This window comes from Kogia breviceps, chromosome 17, assembly GCF_026419965.1.
Source record: "Kogia breviceps isolate mKogBre1 chromosome 17, mKogBre1 haplotype 1, whole genome shotgun sequence".
Classification (NCBI taxonomy): domain Eukaryota; kingdom Metazoa; phylum Chordata; class Mammalia; order Artiodactyla; family Physeteridae; genus Kogia; species Kogia breviceps.
In genome coordinates this window covers 10,794,461-10,809,782 of record NC_081326.1, presented here as the reverse complement: position 1 = coordinate 10,809,782, position 15,322 = coordinate 10,794,461, and the positions used below count along the sequence as shown (strand labels likewise).

At 41.4% G+C, this 15,322-nt stretch overlaps 1 protein-coding gene across 3 annotated transcripts in view; it reads left to right on the top strand.

Moving 5' to 3' along the window:
• The first annotated feature begins 967 nt into the window (after nt 1–967).
• The window catches only part of PDE7A (phosphodiesterase 7A), a 111,393-nt gene continuing 97,038 nt past the window's right edge, over nt 968–15,322 (top strand). For 2 of the 3 annotated variants that reach the window (XM_067017939.1, XM_059042626.2), the window contains exon 1: nt 1,917–2,099. In XM_067017939.1, coding sequence (XP_066874040.1) covers nt 1,962–2,099 — 138 coding nt within the window. In that variant the 5' untranslated portion in view covers nt 1,917–1,961. Of the gene's footprint in view, nt 1,099–1,916; nt 2,100–15,322 lie in introns of those variants that run through there. The other variant, XM_067017938.1, reaches the window with a different exon arrangement.

Sequence of the window (15,322 nt, the reverse complement as noted above, 5' to 3'; positions counted from 1 at the left end):
GATCCTTCCCTCCCTCACCCCATCGAAGGGACCAGCTCAGGACCTCCCCGCTTCCCCCGCCCGCCCAGTTAGCAAGGGAACCTGTTACTTGTTTTCACTCCCTCCTGCAGTAGCAAGAGGCCCAATAAAGCCTTGCTTGACCTTCCCGTCTGGCCTCTGAGTAATGTGTACAAGAACCCCGGTTGGTAACAGTTGCGCTGAAGGGAAGCTTACCATCTAGTGAAGATAAAAATCCATGAAACCACATTTAGAGAGCAGACAAGTAGAAAAATGCCCACGAGAAGGTAGAAAGTTTTGTGATATGAAAGAAACATGTCATGGAAAGACGATAAAAGGTCTTGTAGACTTCTGTTGATTTATGGGATAAGAGCACGTTACCTGATCTGATCGGTACTGGCTATGCAGTACTTTCAGAGACCTGCCACCTTGCCAGTGGCAGGTCATAGCACAGAAGTGGAAGCTTGGGTGACCTGAAAGCAGAGCCAAATCAACAATTTTGCCAGCAGGGGAAAGCTTGTTCAGGCTGATGTCCCAGAGGTTGGAATGCACTTGAAACAAAGGGTTGCAGCTGAAAAGCTTTGATGGTTTGGGAAGAAATGTGACAAAATGAACCTGCAATTTACAAACCATGTCAAGAGTTATTTTCTCCTGCCTTCTACAAATCAAAGCCAAGAAACGAAAACACTTTTGGTAAAAGGGCATGCAGTCTCCTTTTCCTCTCTGGCTTCTCATTTTCATCCTTCCCTTCTCATATTTTCCAGTGCATACTCTCACTTCTTCTTTCTCAGTCTCGGTGTTCCCTCCCCACGCCCGCGCTCTCGGCTCCGCTCTGGGCCCCTCCGCCTGGGACGGCCCCGGGGCCGCACCTGCCAGGGGAGCGCCCAGCCCGACCCCGCCGGGGTCTGGCAGTGACGTAGCGGGGAGGACGGTGCCCGCGCGGCCCGCTGACGTCACTGCCGCAGCGGTCCCGAGCGAAGCCCAAGAATGGGAATTCGAGGAGGGAAACACGGCGGTGACTCCGCGGTTGCGGCTGAGCGCGGCGAGTGGGCCGCGTGCTTTGGGTTTTTGGAGCCGAAAAACCGGAACCGCGCCTCTAGTGTAGGCTGAGCCCACCCCACACCCTCAGCGCGCCCGAATGCCAGAGTTTAGCGATAAGGGGAATGTCCCCAAACGGTGGGGCCTCCTGCGCACGCGCCTTGGCTGGGGGGCCTGCAGGACGAGGATTGGTGGGGGAGGAGGGCAGCGTGAAGCGGGAGAGGACGGTGACAGCTCCAAGGTGCAGCACAGGAGGAGGGCGGCTCAACCCCTCCGCTGCTAGCCGGTCTCCCTGGACGCTGCGGCGGCGCGGGGCCTGCGGCGCAGCGTCGTGACGTCACGGTGGCGGCGGCGGTGGTTGGCCCAGGGTCCGCGGCTGCAAAGTGTGAATTACGCCGGGCTCGCGCTGGCGGCGGAGTGAAGTCAGGCTCCGGGGGAGGGGAGGGGAGGGGCAGGACCGCGGCGGCGGCGGCGGCGGCGGCGGCCGGAGCTGGTGGCTGCACCCGATCCCCGCGCGCCCTGGGTCTCGCCGCTGGCTCCAGCAGTCTTTTCTTGCACCGCTTTGCTCTGTCCTTGCTCCGCTCCTGCGCCGCTGGCCCCGGACCCTCTCCTCTCGGCCGAAGAGCCTGGCGGCGCCGGGGTTCCCCCTCCGACTTGGCTTGTGCTGCCCCCGCTTGCACCCCGGAGCCGGGCGCGCGCTGCTCTTCGTAACCGTCGCCGCGGCCGCCGCAGCGCCTTACCGCCGGCAACCCGGGTGGAGTGTTGGGGTGGGGGAGGCGTGAGCGCGGCTTCCCGGCCCGGGGTCGACGCCCGCCCTCCCTGCCCCCGTCTCGGCCCGTCGCCCCCGAGCCGCGGCCCCTTCCCAGCGCAGGGGCCGGCGGCCGCGGCAGGGCGGGCGCCGCGCGGGGGCAGGGCGGGCGTATTCAATGGAAGTATGTTACCAGCTGCCGGTGCTGCCCCTGGACAGGCCGGTCCCCCAGCACGTCCTCAGCCGCCGAGGGGCCATCAGCTTCAGCTCCAGCTCCGCGCTCTTCGGCTGCCCCAATCCCCGGCAGCTCTCACAGGTAAACGCCGCCACCGGGTGCCCACGCCTGGGGGCTTCTCTGTTGTTTCCCCCCTCCCACCTGGCTTAACCTCCGCGACTCCTAATCCCCAGTCCTCGCCGTTCACCCCAGATCCAGCACTGCCCATTGTGCGGGGATTCCTAGTCTGGCCCCTCGATTCGAGAGCCTTTTCCTTGACCCTCGGGGCTTCAGCCCCCCGGCCTGCTCAAGCCTGGACCCGGGTGGGCTCTGGGAGCCCTGCAGACCCTTCCCAGGCCCGCCCCCCTCCGTGCTCAGCGGCTTAAGACTCTGGCATGACTTCGTCTTCCTCCCTTTCTCGACGTCTCGGTCTGGACGTTGGGACTCTCTCCGTCGGCGGTGGCCCTGGGCACACCTGGCCACCCTCACGCCCACACACCTGTGCTGGGTGCGCGCCTCGCCTCCCGCAGCTCCCGCGCGCCCTGCGGTGCTCGGACCGTCCTGCGGTCCTCCGAACAATAGGCCGATTCCCGGTTGCTCTTCTCCCCGACTCCTTCGATGATGTGGATGGACCCTAAGTGGTATCGGTCTCCAGAGTGCTTCCTCGAAGCTTCGGTTTTCGTAAAGTTGATAGCCAGGAACCAGTTTTGTTTTTAATTTGAGAAGGAGGTTTTAAGAGAAAAACTACTGATGGAGCACTCATAGGAAGACTTTGTTTTGAATGGTCCAATACCGGTTGCCCCTGAGAATTTCATGTTTTGTTTTTTCTATGGTGATGCTGTTGGCCCAGCTTCTGCTTCTGGCTGATTTTGATGCCGGATTTAAAATAGGGAGGTTAGAAGAATTTTGTTTTGTTTACCTTTGAACTGAGTGCCCTCTGTTTCTGCTGCCAGAACGTCACATGTTCACGATCACTTTTAAAATCACGTATATTTATTTTTCCTGTTGATTAATATTAGCTTCTTTTATGGGGGTATATGTTTTTCTCTCCTATTATATTGTAAATATCTTGAGCCCGGTATTTCTTTTGTTTTTTACTGGTAATGTGGATACACCCGATAGAGATTTACTTATAGTAGGTGTGTCCAGTAAATATTTGCCATTTGCTTCTTTGCCTAAATTGTTTGTAGAGAGAGAACAGTAGCCTATATTTGGGTTTCTCTGTGAATTGTTTTTATTTAAAATCAGACTTCTTTGACAGGACAAGGTGGTATGCTAATGAGGTCAGAGCCAACTTGTAAAGATTACTATAATATTAAGTGACATCTAAAAATAATGCTACATAGTTACTTTTAAAGTTAGGTCCGTGATCTGCCTTTACAGTACTGCTTAAAGCATTTTCAGGTTCCAAATTTAATACTGAAGAGATACTAATGCATTAAAAAGGTTTTTAATGGTAGTAACTTTTTCATATATATCAGCAGCACATGACTAATACGCATTTCTGGTTCAGTCTAAATAACCAAGGCAATCAGTAATCATTTGTAAAATTATGAAGTGTGAATAAAGTTACTTGTGCTCCCCAAGGAGAAAGTGAATGAGATGGGAGATTCCAAGGTAGTTAAAACAAGTAAGGCTGATGCCAGGGAGTTTACCTGATGTCTTAATTAATCCACAGAGACCAACTTTAAGCTCCATTCCTTCTTGACTCCTTTCCTAGCCTTAGATTTAAGTGGGTAATGGAATTTTAAAAATATGATTGGCAGATAAAGCAAATATTGTATAGTCACACCATACTTACTATTAAAACTTAAAAGAAATTGTTTGTACCCCAAAGTGAAGTGTATAGGAACTTCTGAAAACTTGGACAGATGTTTTCCTGAACAAACACTTTTTTCAAATTAGCGATGCACATATTAAAATGACAGTATACTTACCATGATGCTGAATGGGTATATTTATCATTATCAAGACTTTATCATTTAATACTAAAACATATGTCCTAGTGATTTCTTTAGGGCCAGATGGGAATTTGTAATAGACTGAAAAAGAGGTAGAAAATCTTGGAATCTTACTCAGAGCTGTATAAAGTAAATATTTGGTTAAATCAAAAGCTTTCTTTACCCTTGAATCTTCAGTTTCTAAGCCTTAAGTTACAGGAATTATAAGAAGTTTGGGTGGTTTTATAGTTTCATTTAAAAGACTTTAAGAAATCTGGTTTTCTTTTTCCTTTTTTTTCCCTGAGGCACTAAGTAGAACAGTTATTTATATTAGAGTACTTGTATTTTAAAATATGTTCACAACTAGCAGTCTTTTTAATTGTCATTGTAATATGGGAGCCCAGTTCTTAGTAGGGACTTAGTAATATTGGTTGAATGAGTGAATGGCTAATGAAGTTATCTCTGACTGAGCATCAGTTGAAAATAGGACATCCACGAAAGGACTTTCATCCAGGTAGAGCAGTAACTCTTTTATCCAAAACTTGGCTCTCCAGACTTTAACAGATTCAGGAAGTAAGCAAAGACTCTGAGCAACCTACGTAGATTTGGAGATCCTCTCGAAGCCAGTGTGTTTTAGGCAAAATTCTGACAAACTCGTTCTCCAAGTAGCAGCAGATTTGAAGGGGGATGGGAGGCTGCTAGAGTCCGGTTCGTACTGATAGCAGCAAAAGTTGACAGCTGAGGCACCAAAAGCTCGGGATCAAAAGAAACGCTCTTCAAAGCCAAAAACTTTTAAAAAGGACATAAAGTTTGGCATCTTGAGTGCTATACAACACAGTTATGTTTTTGACATTAGTCAAAATAGTATTTAATGGAGTCTGTTTTTTAAAGTTGAAAGATTTGTACTGTTTTTAAAAAAAAAAAAAAAAAACAAAAACCTCCATGCTGAACAGTTTAAGTGCTGATGTTTAAATGGTCAAGCCCGAGTTATCTGGAAAATTCATTTATATGGAGCACCAACTCTCCCAAGGATGCCAAGTAAATGAAGCATTAACTTTCTGTTTTAAATCAGGTCATGTACTACTTTCTCAAATGGTTAATACAGATTTTTTAATTATTTGAAAAATAAGGACTAGTATCCTTATGATGATTGATGACTGTTTTTGCCACTTTGGGGATATCTGTTGTTGATAGTTGAGTATAAAAACATTTATCTTGCAAAATACGTTTCTTATTTGGAAAAAAATATTGTGAGAGCAGAAATTATCTGATTCACTGCTGTGGCCACAGTGCTTTGCGTGGGTAGGTGCTTATTAAGCATGGAAGTTGAGTTAGTGTATTGATAACATGACAAAACACCGCACCTGGGATTATTTCAGTCAGATTTTCTATGCCCTGGAAACAAATCTTATTTGGGTTAGAAATCTGAGGCTTAATTTAACATAAATCTATGATATGTATTATTATTGAACAAAATGATGGGATCTAACATGTAAACATATGCTTTTAATACCATAATAAGCTAAATTTGATTTCTAATTTAGCATCTTTATCTTCTTCCTTAAATAGACTTGACTTTTTTAGAGCAGTTTTAGGTTCGCAGCACTGTTGAGTGGAACACGCAGAGATTTCCCTCACCTGGAACATGCATAGCTTCCCCATCACCAGTATCCCCGACGTGAGCAGTACGTAAGCCTCCCTAACACATCAGTATCACACAGAGTCCACAGTTTACCACAGGGTTCATGCTTGGTGTCTTTTTTTTTTTTTAATCCAGAAGCTATTTCACAAATATTTACTGAAGGCCTCTGTGAACGAGGCTCCTTGTGTTAGGTGCCGAGAAAACGTAAAGAATTGGTAGTTTAAAAAAAAAAAAAAAAAAAGTCACTTGTGAGCCTGCCAACGTAACCAAGTTTTTCTTTGAAGCATTGCCTTCCTTATTCATCAGCATTTTTCACCTGTAGTAACAGTCCACATCTCTGTTGTCCTTGGTAATGTTCTAAGTCTATGACAAGTTGTCGAGGTCCTGTATGTGCCAGAACAGTTCAGAGCCCCCTGGATAAAAGTTAGTTTCTCCTTGAAAGAAGCTTACAGGATTGTGGTGGGGAAAATGGTATGCTTATATGTGACGTAATGTTTGTGCTGGGTTATCAAGCTGTAATGAGACTACAGGAAGGTCTACCTAAATTTCCTGGGTAAATCAGGGGAAGCCTCACGTGGTAGTTGAGCCTTAGGCTAAGGCCTGAAGGTTCAGAAGACGTTTCTCGGTAAATGGGTGCACGTAGGGGAGGAGGAGAGAGGATGGCGCAGGTAGCTCTGTAGATCAGCACTATCGAAAGAAGTTTCTGTGATGATGGAAATGTTCTCTGCAGTACCTAAGGTGATAGTCACTAGCCATATAGCTAGGTGAGCCCTTGAAATACGGCTAGTTTTGACTGAGGGATTGAATTTTAAATACAGTTTTGTTTAAATAGCTCCATATGGCCAGTGGCTACTGTATTGGCAGAGCAGGTGTGTAGTGTGCCTAATGATGGCTAGTAGTGACGCCACGTTGATCCGTCCGTAGCACGTCCTCCGGATGCGGAACATGAGAGCTACTTTCAGGTTGTTGCTGTTGGCTGCAAAACTTCATTTAATACCTTCATGCAAGTTTGATAAAGTCCTTAGAGTGGAAGCACTAGATTGGGTCGAGAGGTAGGGACACTCTTTGGCTTTCTAGAATTCTCTCTTCTTTTACAGTGCAAAGATGAATGAGCGTATCTCTTCCATCTCCAGTCACATAGTATTAAATTGTAATACTTACATGTTAAATAACCATTTTATAAATACTTTATAAAACATTTATATAAACGTTTCACTGCTTCAGTAGATGAGCTGTAGTACACCGAGTTTGTTCTCACTTGCAGTGAGCAAGAGTGTACAGTTTCTCAGCTGTTCTTTGTACACTTGCATTACCTCTTTTGTGGCATTTCATTTGCATATCCTGTGCTTATTTATGGAGGCTCTTATATATCTAATAACAGTTTGTAAATGGCATCATTTCAAATATTGTTAGCATAATTGTTGCCTTTTCACAAGCCCGCGTTCAGAAGCCAGTACAGGGGTCGTGTGAACAGCGGTGAACGGGGGAGTGATTCTGTTCCTGACACCTTCCTCCCTGCCCACTCCCAGGACACTCCCTTGGTTGGGACCTTGGTTTCATTTTTCTGTTTTCAGAAATGCTTCGTATTTCGATTTAAGTGCAGCACTACCGTATTTTGGCTTACACTTCAGAACAAATATGTATTTATACTATACTTCAAATAACACGCTCAAACATAATATTAACGCAAATTTATAGTGTGTTTGGACTGCAGATTTGGTTGTGGAGTAGGGTGTTCAAATTGCTGGTTTATAAGTTGTCATCAGGAATACGTGTAGTCTGTGGGATGTGCGCTGAGAGGCTTTAGACCTAGGTCCAGATTTGGGTGCCTTGTTGCAATGCCTAGAGTTCTGTCCATTGTACATACTGTCTACTCAAAAAAATTTTTTTAAACACACATGTCCTGTGAGAAGTAAAATATTAAGCTCTTTGCAGGAGTTAGGAAGGTTAGGGCGCCCACTTTGGGTGGAAAGAGGGAGAGGGATGTACCGTCCATTCTCTTCGAGGCAGTTTGAGAAGACTTCTGCTGATACTTTAGTGTAAACTTCAACTCTTCCTTTCCCCTTCCCTGCTTCCCTCCCTTCCTCCCTTCATTCCTTTTTTCCTTTTTCAGAAAGGAGTACAGCAGTTTTAGAGGATTGATTTCTTTTCTGGGGATGGATATAGAGACTGGCTTGGAAGAAGAGAGCTGAAGAAAGGGAAACGGACAAAGTTTAGCTTAACTCAGTTTTTGTCTGGGATCATTAATAGTCATAAAGACACCTAGGAAATTTAGATGATAAAGAACCCTCATTGGGGCTTCCCTGGTGGCGCAGTGGTTGAGAATCCGCCTGCCGATGCAGGAGACACGGGTTCGTGCCCTGGTCCGGGAGGATCCCACATGCCGCGGAGCAACTAAGCCCGTGAGCCATGGCCACTAGGCCTGCGCGTCCGGAGCCTGTGCTCCGCAATGGGAGAGGCCACAGCAGTGAGAGGCCCGCATACCGAAAAAAAACAAAAACAAAAACAAAAACAAAAACAAACAAAAAAACAAAAAACAAAAAAAAAGAACCCTCATTGCATGCAGATCCTCTTAATGAATTTAATTTTCTTCTTTTTCTGTACTGGAGCCTGTGTGTATCCCATTCGTTGTGTGGCTGTAAAATCTTTCTAATTTTGTTAGAAGTCTCTCGACTCAGTATCTTTAGTGGAAGTTTTCTGGACATTCTTACATTCCCCTTGGCCACTCCAGAAAACTTCAGCAATTAATTTTTAATCTTCTAATTTAAAAACAACTCAAAATATTTTTTTCTGGCTACAAATTGCTCATATTTTGTAATTATTTTGAATTGAGAGAAAATTAAGTGTATATTCTCTTCCACACTTAAATGGCCTGTTCTTGCCTGAAAATAAGGTGGACCATTAATTTTTACATTGTTGCCAAATATGCCTTTCAAAAGATTATTCACAAGTAAATGATACTTTTTGCATGGTTGCATGCAGGTGTAGGTGTTCATGCAATCAGTATGTGAGGAAAGGAATAAAAACTGTATTTGTAGATGAGCCTTCTAAGCTTGCGGGGCTTCATTTTGGTGCTGGCAGGAAGCCTTCTGAAGGGATCTAGGCCACTGATCCTGTGGTTGACATCAGTCTCTTGCTTATAATTTTGAGTAGGAATTTTGGATTATTGCTCCATGCCTCCACCTGCTGGTAGGGATGGCTCTTCGCTTTCTGAAGATGACGGCTAGAGGGAGGAGAGGGCAAAGGCAGGGCATAATTTGGGGAAGAAAAATTATCAATCAGATAACTAAATTTCGGCAAAACCTACTCTGTTCCTCGAAGTTTTGAGTAGACCAAACTCTAGCTCAGGACCATGTAAAGTACTTGGTAAACAGTGCTTAACAAAGATGCAGTAGTCTTGCTTCAGTATTAATTATAATTACTTGTTTCCATTTATTGAGGACCTCCCACATGCCAGATACTGTAATTGATGTTTTGAATCTTTACAAAAGATTACTTTATGAGATAATCGGCAGTACTCTCATGTTGACCAAGGAGAGAGTAAACTGAGCTTAGAGACATTAAATCCCATTTTTACCAAGAAGTAAGTAAACTGAGCTTACAGGCAAGTTAAATCGCTTGTCTGAGGCATCAGGCAAGATCTTGGAGAAGAGCCCACCATGTTCCACACCCTTATTGTCAAACTTGTCTCCCTCATTGGTGAAGGTGAGTGGAATAGTGTTAGACTTTTAGGTTTACGGATTATAGATTTTGTTGCTTCCTGGATCTTGATAAAGAAAACACCTTTGATGATTGGAGACGATTGTTTGACATGATAACCTTCGCTCTGGTCTTTTCAAACCATATCTGGAATATTTTGTTCTAGATGCCATGTTCTAGGAGGAGATGATTAAGCTAAATCAGACTCTGAAGATAGTGACCAGGGTGGTGAGGTGATTTGAAAACTGTATTGTTTGACAGGTGACTGAAGAAATTGGAGACACTTAGTCTGGAGAAAAAAGACTCAGGTTTTGGGCCAGGAGGGGTGGGAATGGAGGTGGGGAATGCTTGGTGAGGTGAGAGATGGTGGAGCGTTGCTGTCTTCCAGTATTTGAAGGATTGCCATGTGAGTGAGAGAGAGGAGAAGAGGATTAATTTAGGTTTTGATTGGTTGTATGTTCTTGATTGCTATACATACCCCTTTCCTACTTTGTGAGGTCAGTTGCTAATATACAGGAAGAAATCCAAGCTTAAAGTTGTCACTTGTCCGAGGCCACACAACTAGGTACTGGAAATGGATTAAACTCTGGGTCCTTCTGACCCTAAAGCCCATGTGTTCTCTTCTACTTCCTCTTACTGTGTGGAAAAAGGATGTTACCTCAGAGGGTAGATGAGTACCAATAGGTAGAAACAATAGAAGTAGAAAGGGAGATCTTGTGTTTAAGCACACTAGTAATAAAAGAAATGCAGGTTAAAAGAATGATACTGATTTTTGCTTTCAGATTGACAAATTTAAAAAAAAAATGAGTGTATAGCTTGAAGATTATACTCATGTAATGCTAGTAGAGTCTAATTGTTTTACGTTTTCTGAAAAGTAATTTGGCAAAAGTAATACTTAGAAAATTAATACTTTTGCCTGATAATTTACTTTTGGGTATCTGTCCTGAGCAAATAACTAGAAATGTAGATAAAGATTAATGATCTTCAAGGATATTCATCATGTATTTATCACTGAAAAATTGAAAACAAATAATTTATAAATGGTTAAATTAACTATAGTATTTCTTATTGTGAGTATATGGTATTTATTTTTATATTGTGAGACCACTAAAATGCATTGAAGAATTTATAAAGTATGTATAGTGTAAATAGTTTACAAATGGCTAAATAAATTTTAGTATTTTCTACTATTTCTGTATTGTGTACCCACTAAAATACTTGGAAGAATTTGAAGAATATTTAATTGCATGAAGAATTGCTTACAGCATTAAGCTAGCAAACAAAAAATACCTCAGGGTATTTACAGATTTATCCCGATTTTGTTTAAAATTAAATCACAAAATATATACATATTCACATACTGTGCATGATTGCAAAAGGACAAAAAGCCAATATATATCCCAAAATGCTAACTGAAGCCATCTGTGGATGCTGAAATTATAAGTAATTTTTAACTTTTTGTTTAGCATTTTGTGCAATTTTACGTGTTCTTCTTTTAACGTGAATCTCCGTTTTAACTACAATAATCCTAGAAAAAGTCAAACAAGTTGTATTTGGGCCCAGATTTCTGACAGAGATGTCCAGAGAGGAAGTACACTGCCTCATGAGATTAAAAATTCCCGAAAGATACTTGGATGAGGTTCTTGTCAAGGGGTTTGACTTTTCTGGTTCTGTCTGACTTCATGATTCTATAATTCTTTGCGTACCTCAGCTGTATGCATGACAGGTGTTTTTGTATCGCTCTGATAATGATAAAGTAGCTTCACTCTCCATGGGGGATGTTGGGAAGTAAATGTAAGTATAGTTATTGTTTTAAAGAAGAGCTGTCTGATGACAGCGCATGAAGAGATCTTGAACAGCGGCAGTGGTGGAAGGAATAGAGATAGGAAGTCAGGAATTAGGTCCTCGGAACTGATTTGATTTGAGAGGTTACAAACAAACAAACAAAAACTTCACCTTTTAAATTTGGGAGACCAGGTAGATCATGAAGCTAGTAATAATACAAAAGGAAGAAGAGGCAGGTTTTATATTTCTTCTTTTCCTCTTTTGTGCATGTGTGTGGAGGGTTGGGGGAGGGCGGTGGAGTACATTATAAGTTTACTTTTTAAATATGTTGAGTTCAAGTGTCTGGGAGTCCTCCAGGCTGGGGTGTCCAGTAGGCAGTATCTTAGGATGAAGGTTAAGACTAATGACATATTTTGACTTCTACTACAAGGGTTTTCAAATATTTTTTGCTCACAGATCCCTTTGAAGAACTAGAGGAAAAAACCCACAAAAAACTGGATACCTTCTCACGTATCTAGAATTTTTCTTCCAAGTGTATTTGTAAATGATGTAGATTTTGGTGTATTATGTAAATCACAGTTTTAAATACATCCAGGGAAATTTTTAAAATTTGGTATCCCCATCATCTGTTTTAATAAAATGTGAGCAAGCTCTTAATTTTAACAGAATCTTTACATTCCTTATTTTTCTCTTTGAACTCATTTCTGTTTGACAGTCTCTACATACTCTTATCCTAATGTATTCTTTTATACTTGAAAGCGTTTTATCACAGTGTCATACTTTTCTACAACAAAAGTAAATTCATTCATTAATGTAGTAGATGGAAATAGAAAGCACTTAAGCAGTGTCACCCAGTTCTTCTGAGTTGTATGCAAAAACAGTTATAATTTAAAACATTTGACATTTCCTGTGTCTGTAAGGCTGTGTCACATTTATTGGGGATTGAGTTACCAATACAGTGATAACCAGTGGACAGTCAAAACAACATGTGAGTTATTAAATTTAATAAGTATTAAATAGTAAAATTTTAATTGGAAATGCATTTTATTTTAAATCATTTAGAAATCTATTTTATCCATTTATAAGTATTATTAGAAAAGATGAGGTTCTGCACTGATTCTCTTCCTTTTTTACTTTAAAGTATTGAGAAAACTTGTCCACAAATTTCGTAGATGATAATAAAGAGTGCTTTATTTTAACAGTATCACCCATTCTTTTGAGTCCACAATCAAAAATACTTTTAAGGCTTTCTCAAGTAGCAAATGGATTTGGTTCTCCTTCCATTTTCATGGAAATAAGAGCTGGTGACCACTTGATTTGAAAAAAAAAATTTGATAGCCAGTCTGGAGAGCAATTAACTTTTTCAGCATTAATATTTGCAGCTCTCCTTTTGGCTCCTCAGCTGTTGTTAGGCCTCCAGCTCCGCAGTAAGTTTCAGGACTTGTAGAGATTTATGTAGGGCAGAAGAGGAGAGGTGAAAGGGGAGAGGAGGTAAATGAAAACTGACGTGTCAGTAGAATAGTTCTAGAAAGTTGTACGTGTGGAAGTTGAAGACCTAGAAATCAATTCCCTTGAAACTCTCCATGCCCGGGTGCTCCTCAGGGTATGTATGCGTGACCCAGTTTGTAGACCACTGCTTACTGTATCTCACCTTATTACCTTGATGCTGTATTTTACTGTTCTCCATAGGCATACAGAGATAATACCTTATACATCAGGTTTTTTTTTTTTTTCCTGGCTTTGATTGCTCATAATCCTGGATCTCCATACTTAATCATTCTAGGCCTTCTTTAGGAGTGGAATCAGAATATTAATGCTTGAAAGAGACCTTATAAGTAATTTAATTTATCTTCAACAGTTTGAAGATTTGGTTGTCGAGACTCAAAAAGGTCAGGATTTCTCTAGGATCACACAATTAGAGAGTGGAAAAATTAAAGCTGTAAACTTAGTTCTTCCAACTTTTAATCTGTTGCTTTTCTCACTATACCCCTACTCCTTATAAAAGGATTGATTTATAGGATTTCCGTAAGTAGCAGTCTTTCTTTACTGAACATTATTCCTTTGAGTAGCATTTGCTGATAGACCAGTGATTATTTGAACAAGTTAAAGGACAAACACACTCAATTTTTAAAATGTCTGAGTTACTTCTACTTAAAATATAGTCAGGTAAAGCAAAACCATTACTGAAAGTGTATTGGGCCTATTAGGAAGATATTTGTTAAAATGTGACTTATGTGTAACTTAGCAGGAATAACCTTTTTAAAAGGAACACATATTTCACCTGTATTTTAAAAATTAACTTAAGAATAAAACTTTTTTTTTCCACTTTAGGGAATAAAAGAATTTTAGCAAATAAAAGAATATTCTTGATATACAAAGAGCTCACTCTAAACCATTTACGTGTTTACTATGTATGAAAGGGTGAGAGGGTGAGTGGTAGAATTTTTTTTACTTCATTTTACTTGTTGCTTGAATTCTTCATAGTGCACATATATTTTAAGAAAAACAATGACGTTATTGTGAAAAGCGAACTTTTTTTTTAAGAGCAGTTTTAGTTTCACAGTAAAATTAAGAGGAATGTCAGAGATTTTCCATGTATCTCCTGTCCCTACACATGCTTAGCCTCCCCCATGATCAACTTCCCCTCCAACAAAGTGGTACACTTGTTACAATTGATGAACCTAAATTGATATATCATAATCATGCAAATTCCATACTATGTATATACATTAGGGTTCACTCTTGGTGTTGTACAGTCTGTGAGCTTGAACAAATGTGTAATGAAATGTATCCATCAGTATAGTATCATACAGAGAATTTTCACTACCCTAAAAATCCTCTGTGCTCTGCCTAATTATCCCTACCCCTCAATTCCCAACAACCACTGAATGTTTTTACTGTCTCTCTAGTTTTCCCTTCTCCAGAATGTCATATAATTGGATTCATACAGTCCTCTGCCTTTTCAGGATGGCATCTTTCACTTTGTAATGTGCATTTAAGGTTCCTCCTTGTTTTTTCATGGGTTGGTAACTCATTTCTTTTTAGCACTGAATACTATTTCATTGTCTGGATGTATCACAGTTTATTTATCCATTCATCTACTGAAGGACATCTTAATTGGCTTCCAGGTTTTGGCACCGTGAATAATGCTGCTGCAAACATCTGCTGGTTTTTTTGTGTGGACATAAGTTTTCAACTCCTTTGGGTAAATACCAGAGGAGTGTGATTGTAGGATCATATGGGTAAAAGTATATTTCATTTTGTAAGAAAACGCCAAACTATCTTCAAAGTGGCTGTACCTCTTTGCATTCCCACCAGCAGTGAATGAGAATTCCTGTTGTTCCACATCATCACCAACATTTAGTATTGTCAGTGGTCTGGATTTTAGCCATTCTAATAGGTGTGTAGTGATAGCTCATTGTTTTAATTTGCATTTCCCTGATGACATCTTTTCACATGCTTTTTGCTATCTGTATACCTTCTTCAGTGAAGTGTCTCTTAAAGGTCTTTGGCCCATTTTTAATTGAGTTGTTTTCTTATTGTTGAATTTTAGGAGTTCTTTATATATTTTGGATAATAGGCCTTTATCAGATGTCTCCTTTGCAAATATTTTCTCCCAGTGCCTGGCTTGTCTTCTCATTCTCTTGACATTGTCTTTTCTAGAGCAGAAGTTTCAGCTTTTTTTTTTTTTTTTTTTTGGTGGACTGTGTCTTTGGTGCTGTATCTAAAATGTCATCACCATACCCAAGCTCATCAAGATTTTTTTTCCTTTGTTTTCTTCTAAGAGTTCTATAGTTTTTTATTTTATATTTAGGTCTATGATTCGTTTGGGGTTAATTTTTTAAAATTTATTGGAGTATAGTTGCTTTACAGTGTTGTGTTAGTTTCTGCTGTACACCAGAGTGAATCAGCTATACGTGTACATATATCCCCTCTTTTTTGGGTTTCCTTCCCATTTAGGTCACCACAGAGCATCGAGTAGAGTTCCCTGAGCTATACAGTAGGTTCTCATTCGTTATGTACTTTTTGGGTTAATTTTTGTGAAGAGTGTAAAGTCTGTATCTAGATTCATTTTTGCATGAGGATGTCCTGTTGTTCCAGCACCATTTGTTACAGAGACTATCTTTGCTTCAGACTATCTTTGTTCTGTTGTCAAAGATCAATTAACGGTACTTCTGTGGCTCTATTTCTGGGCTCTCCATTCTGTTCCGTTGATCTGTTTGTCTATTCTTTCATCAGTACCACACTCTCTAGATTAT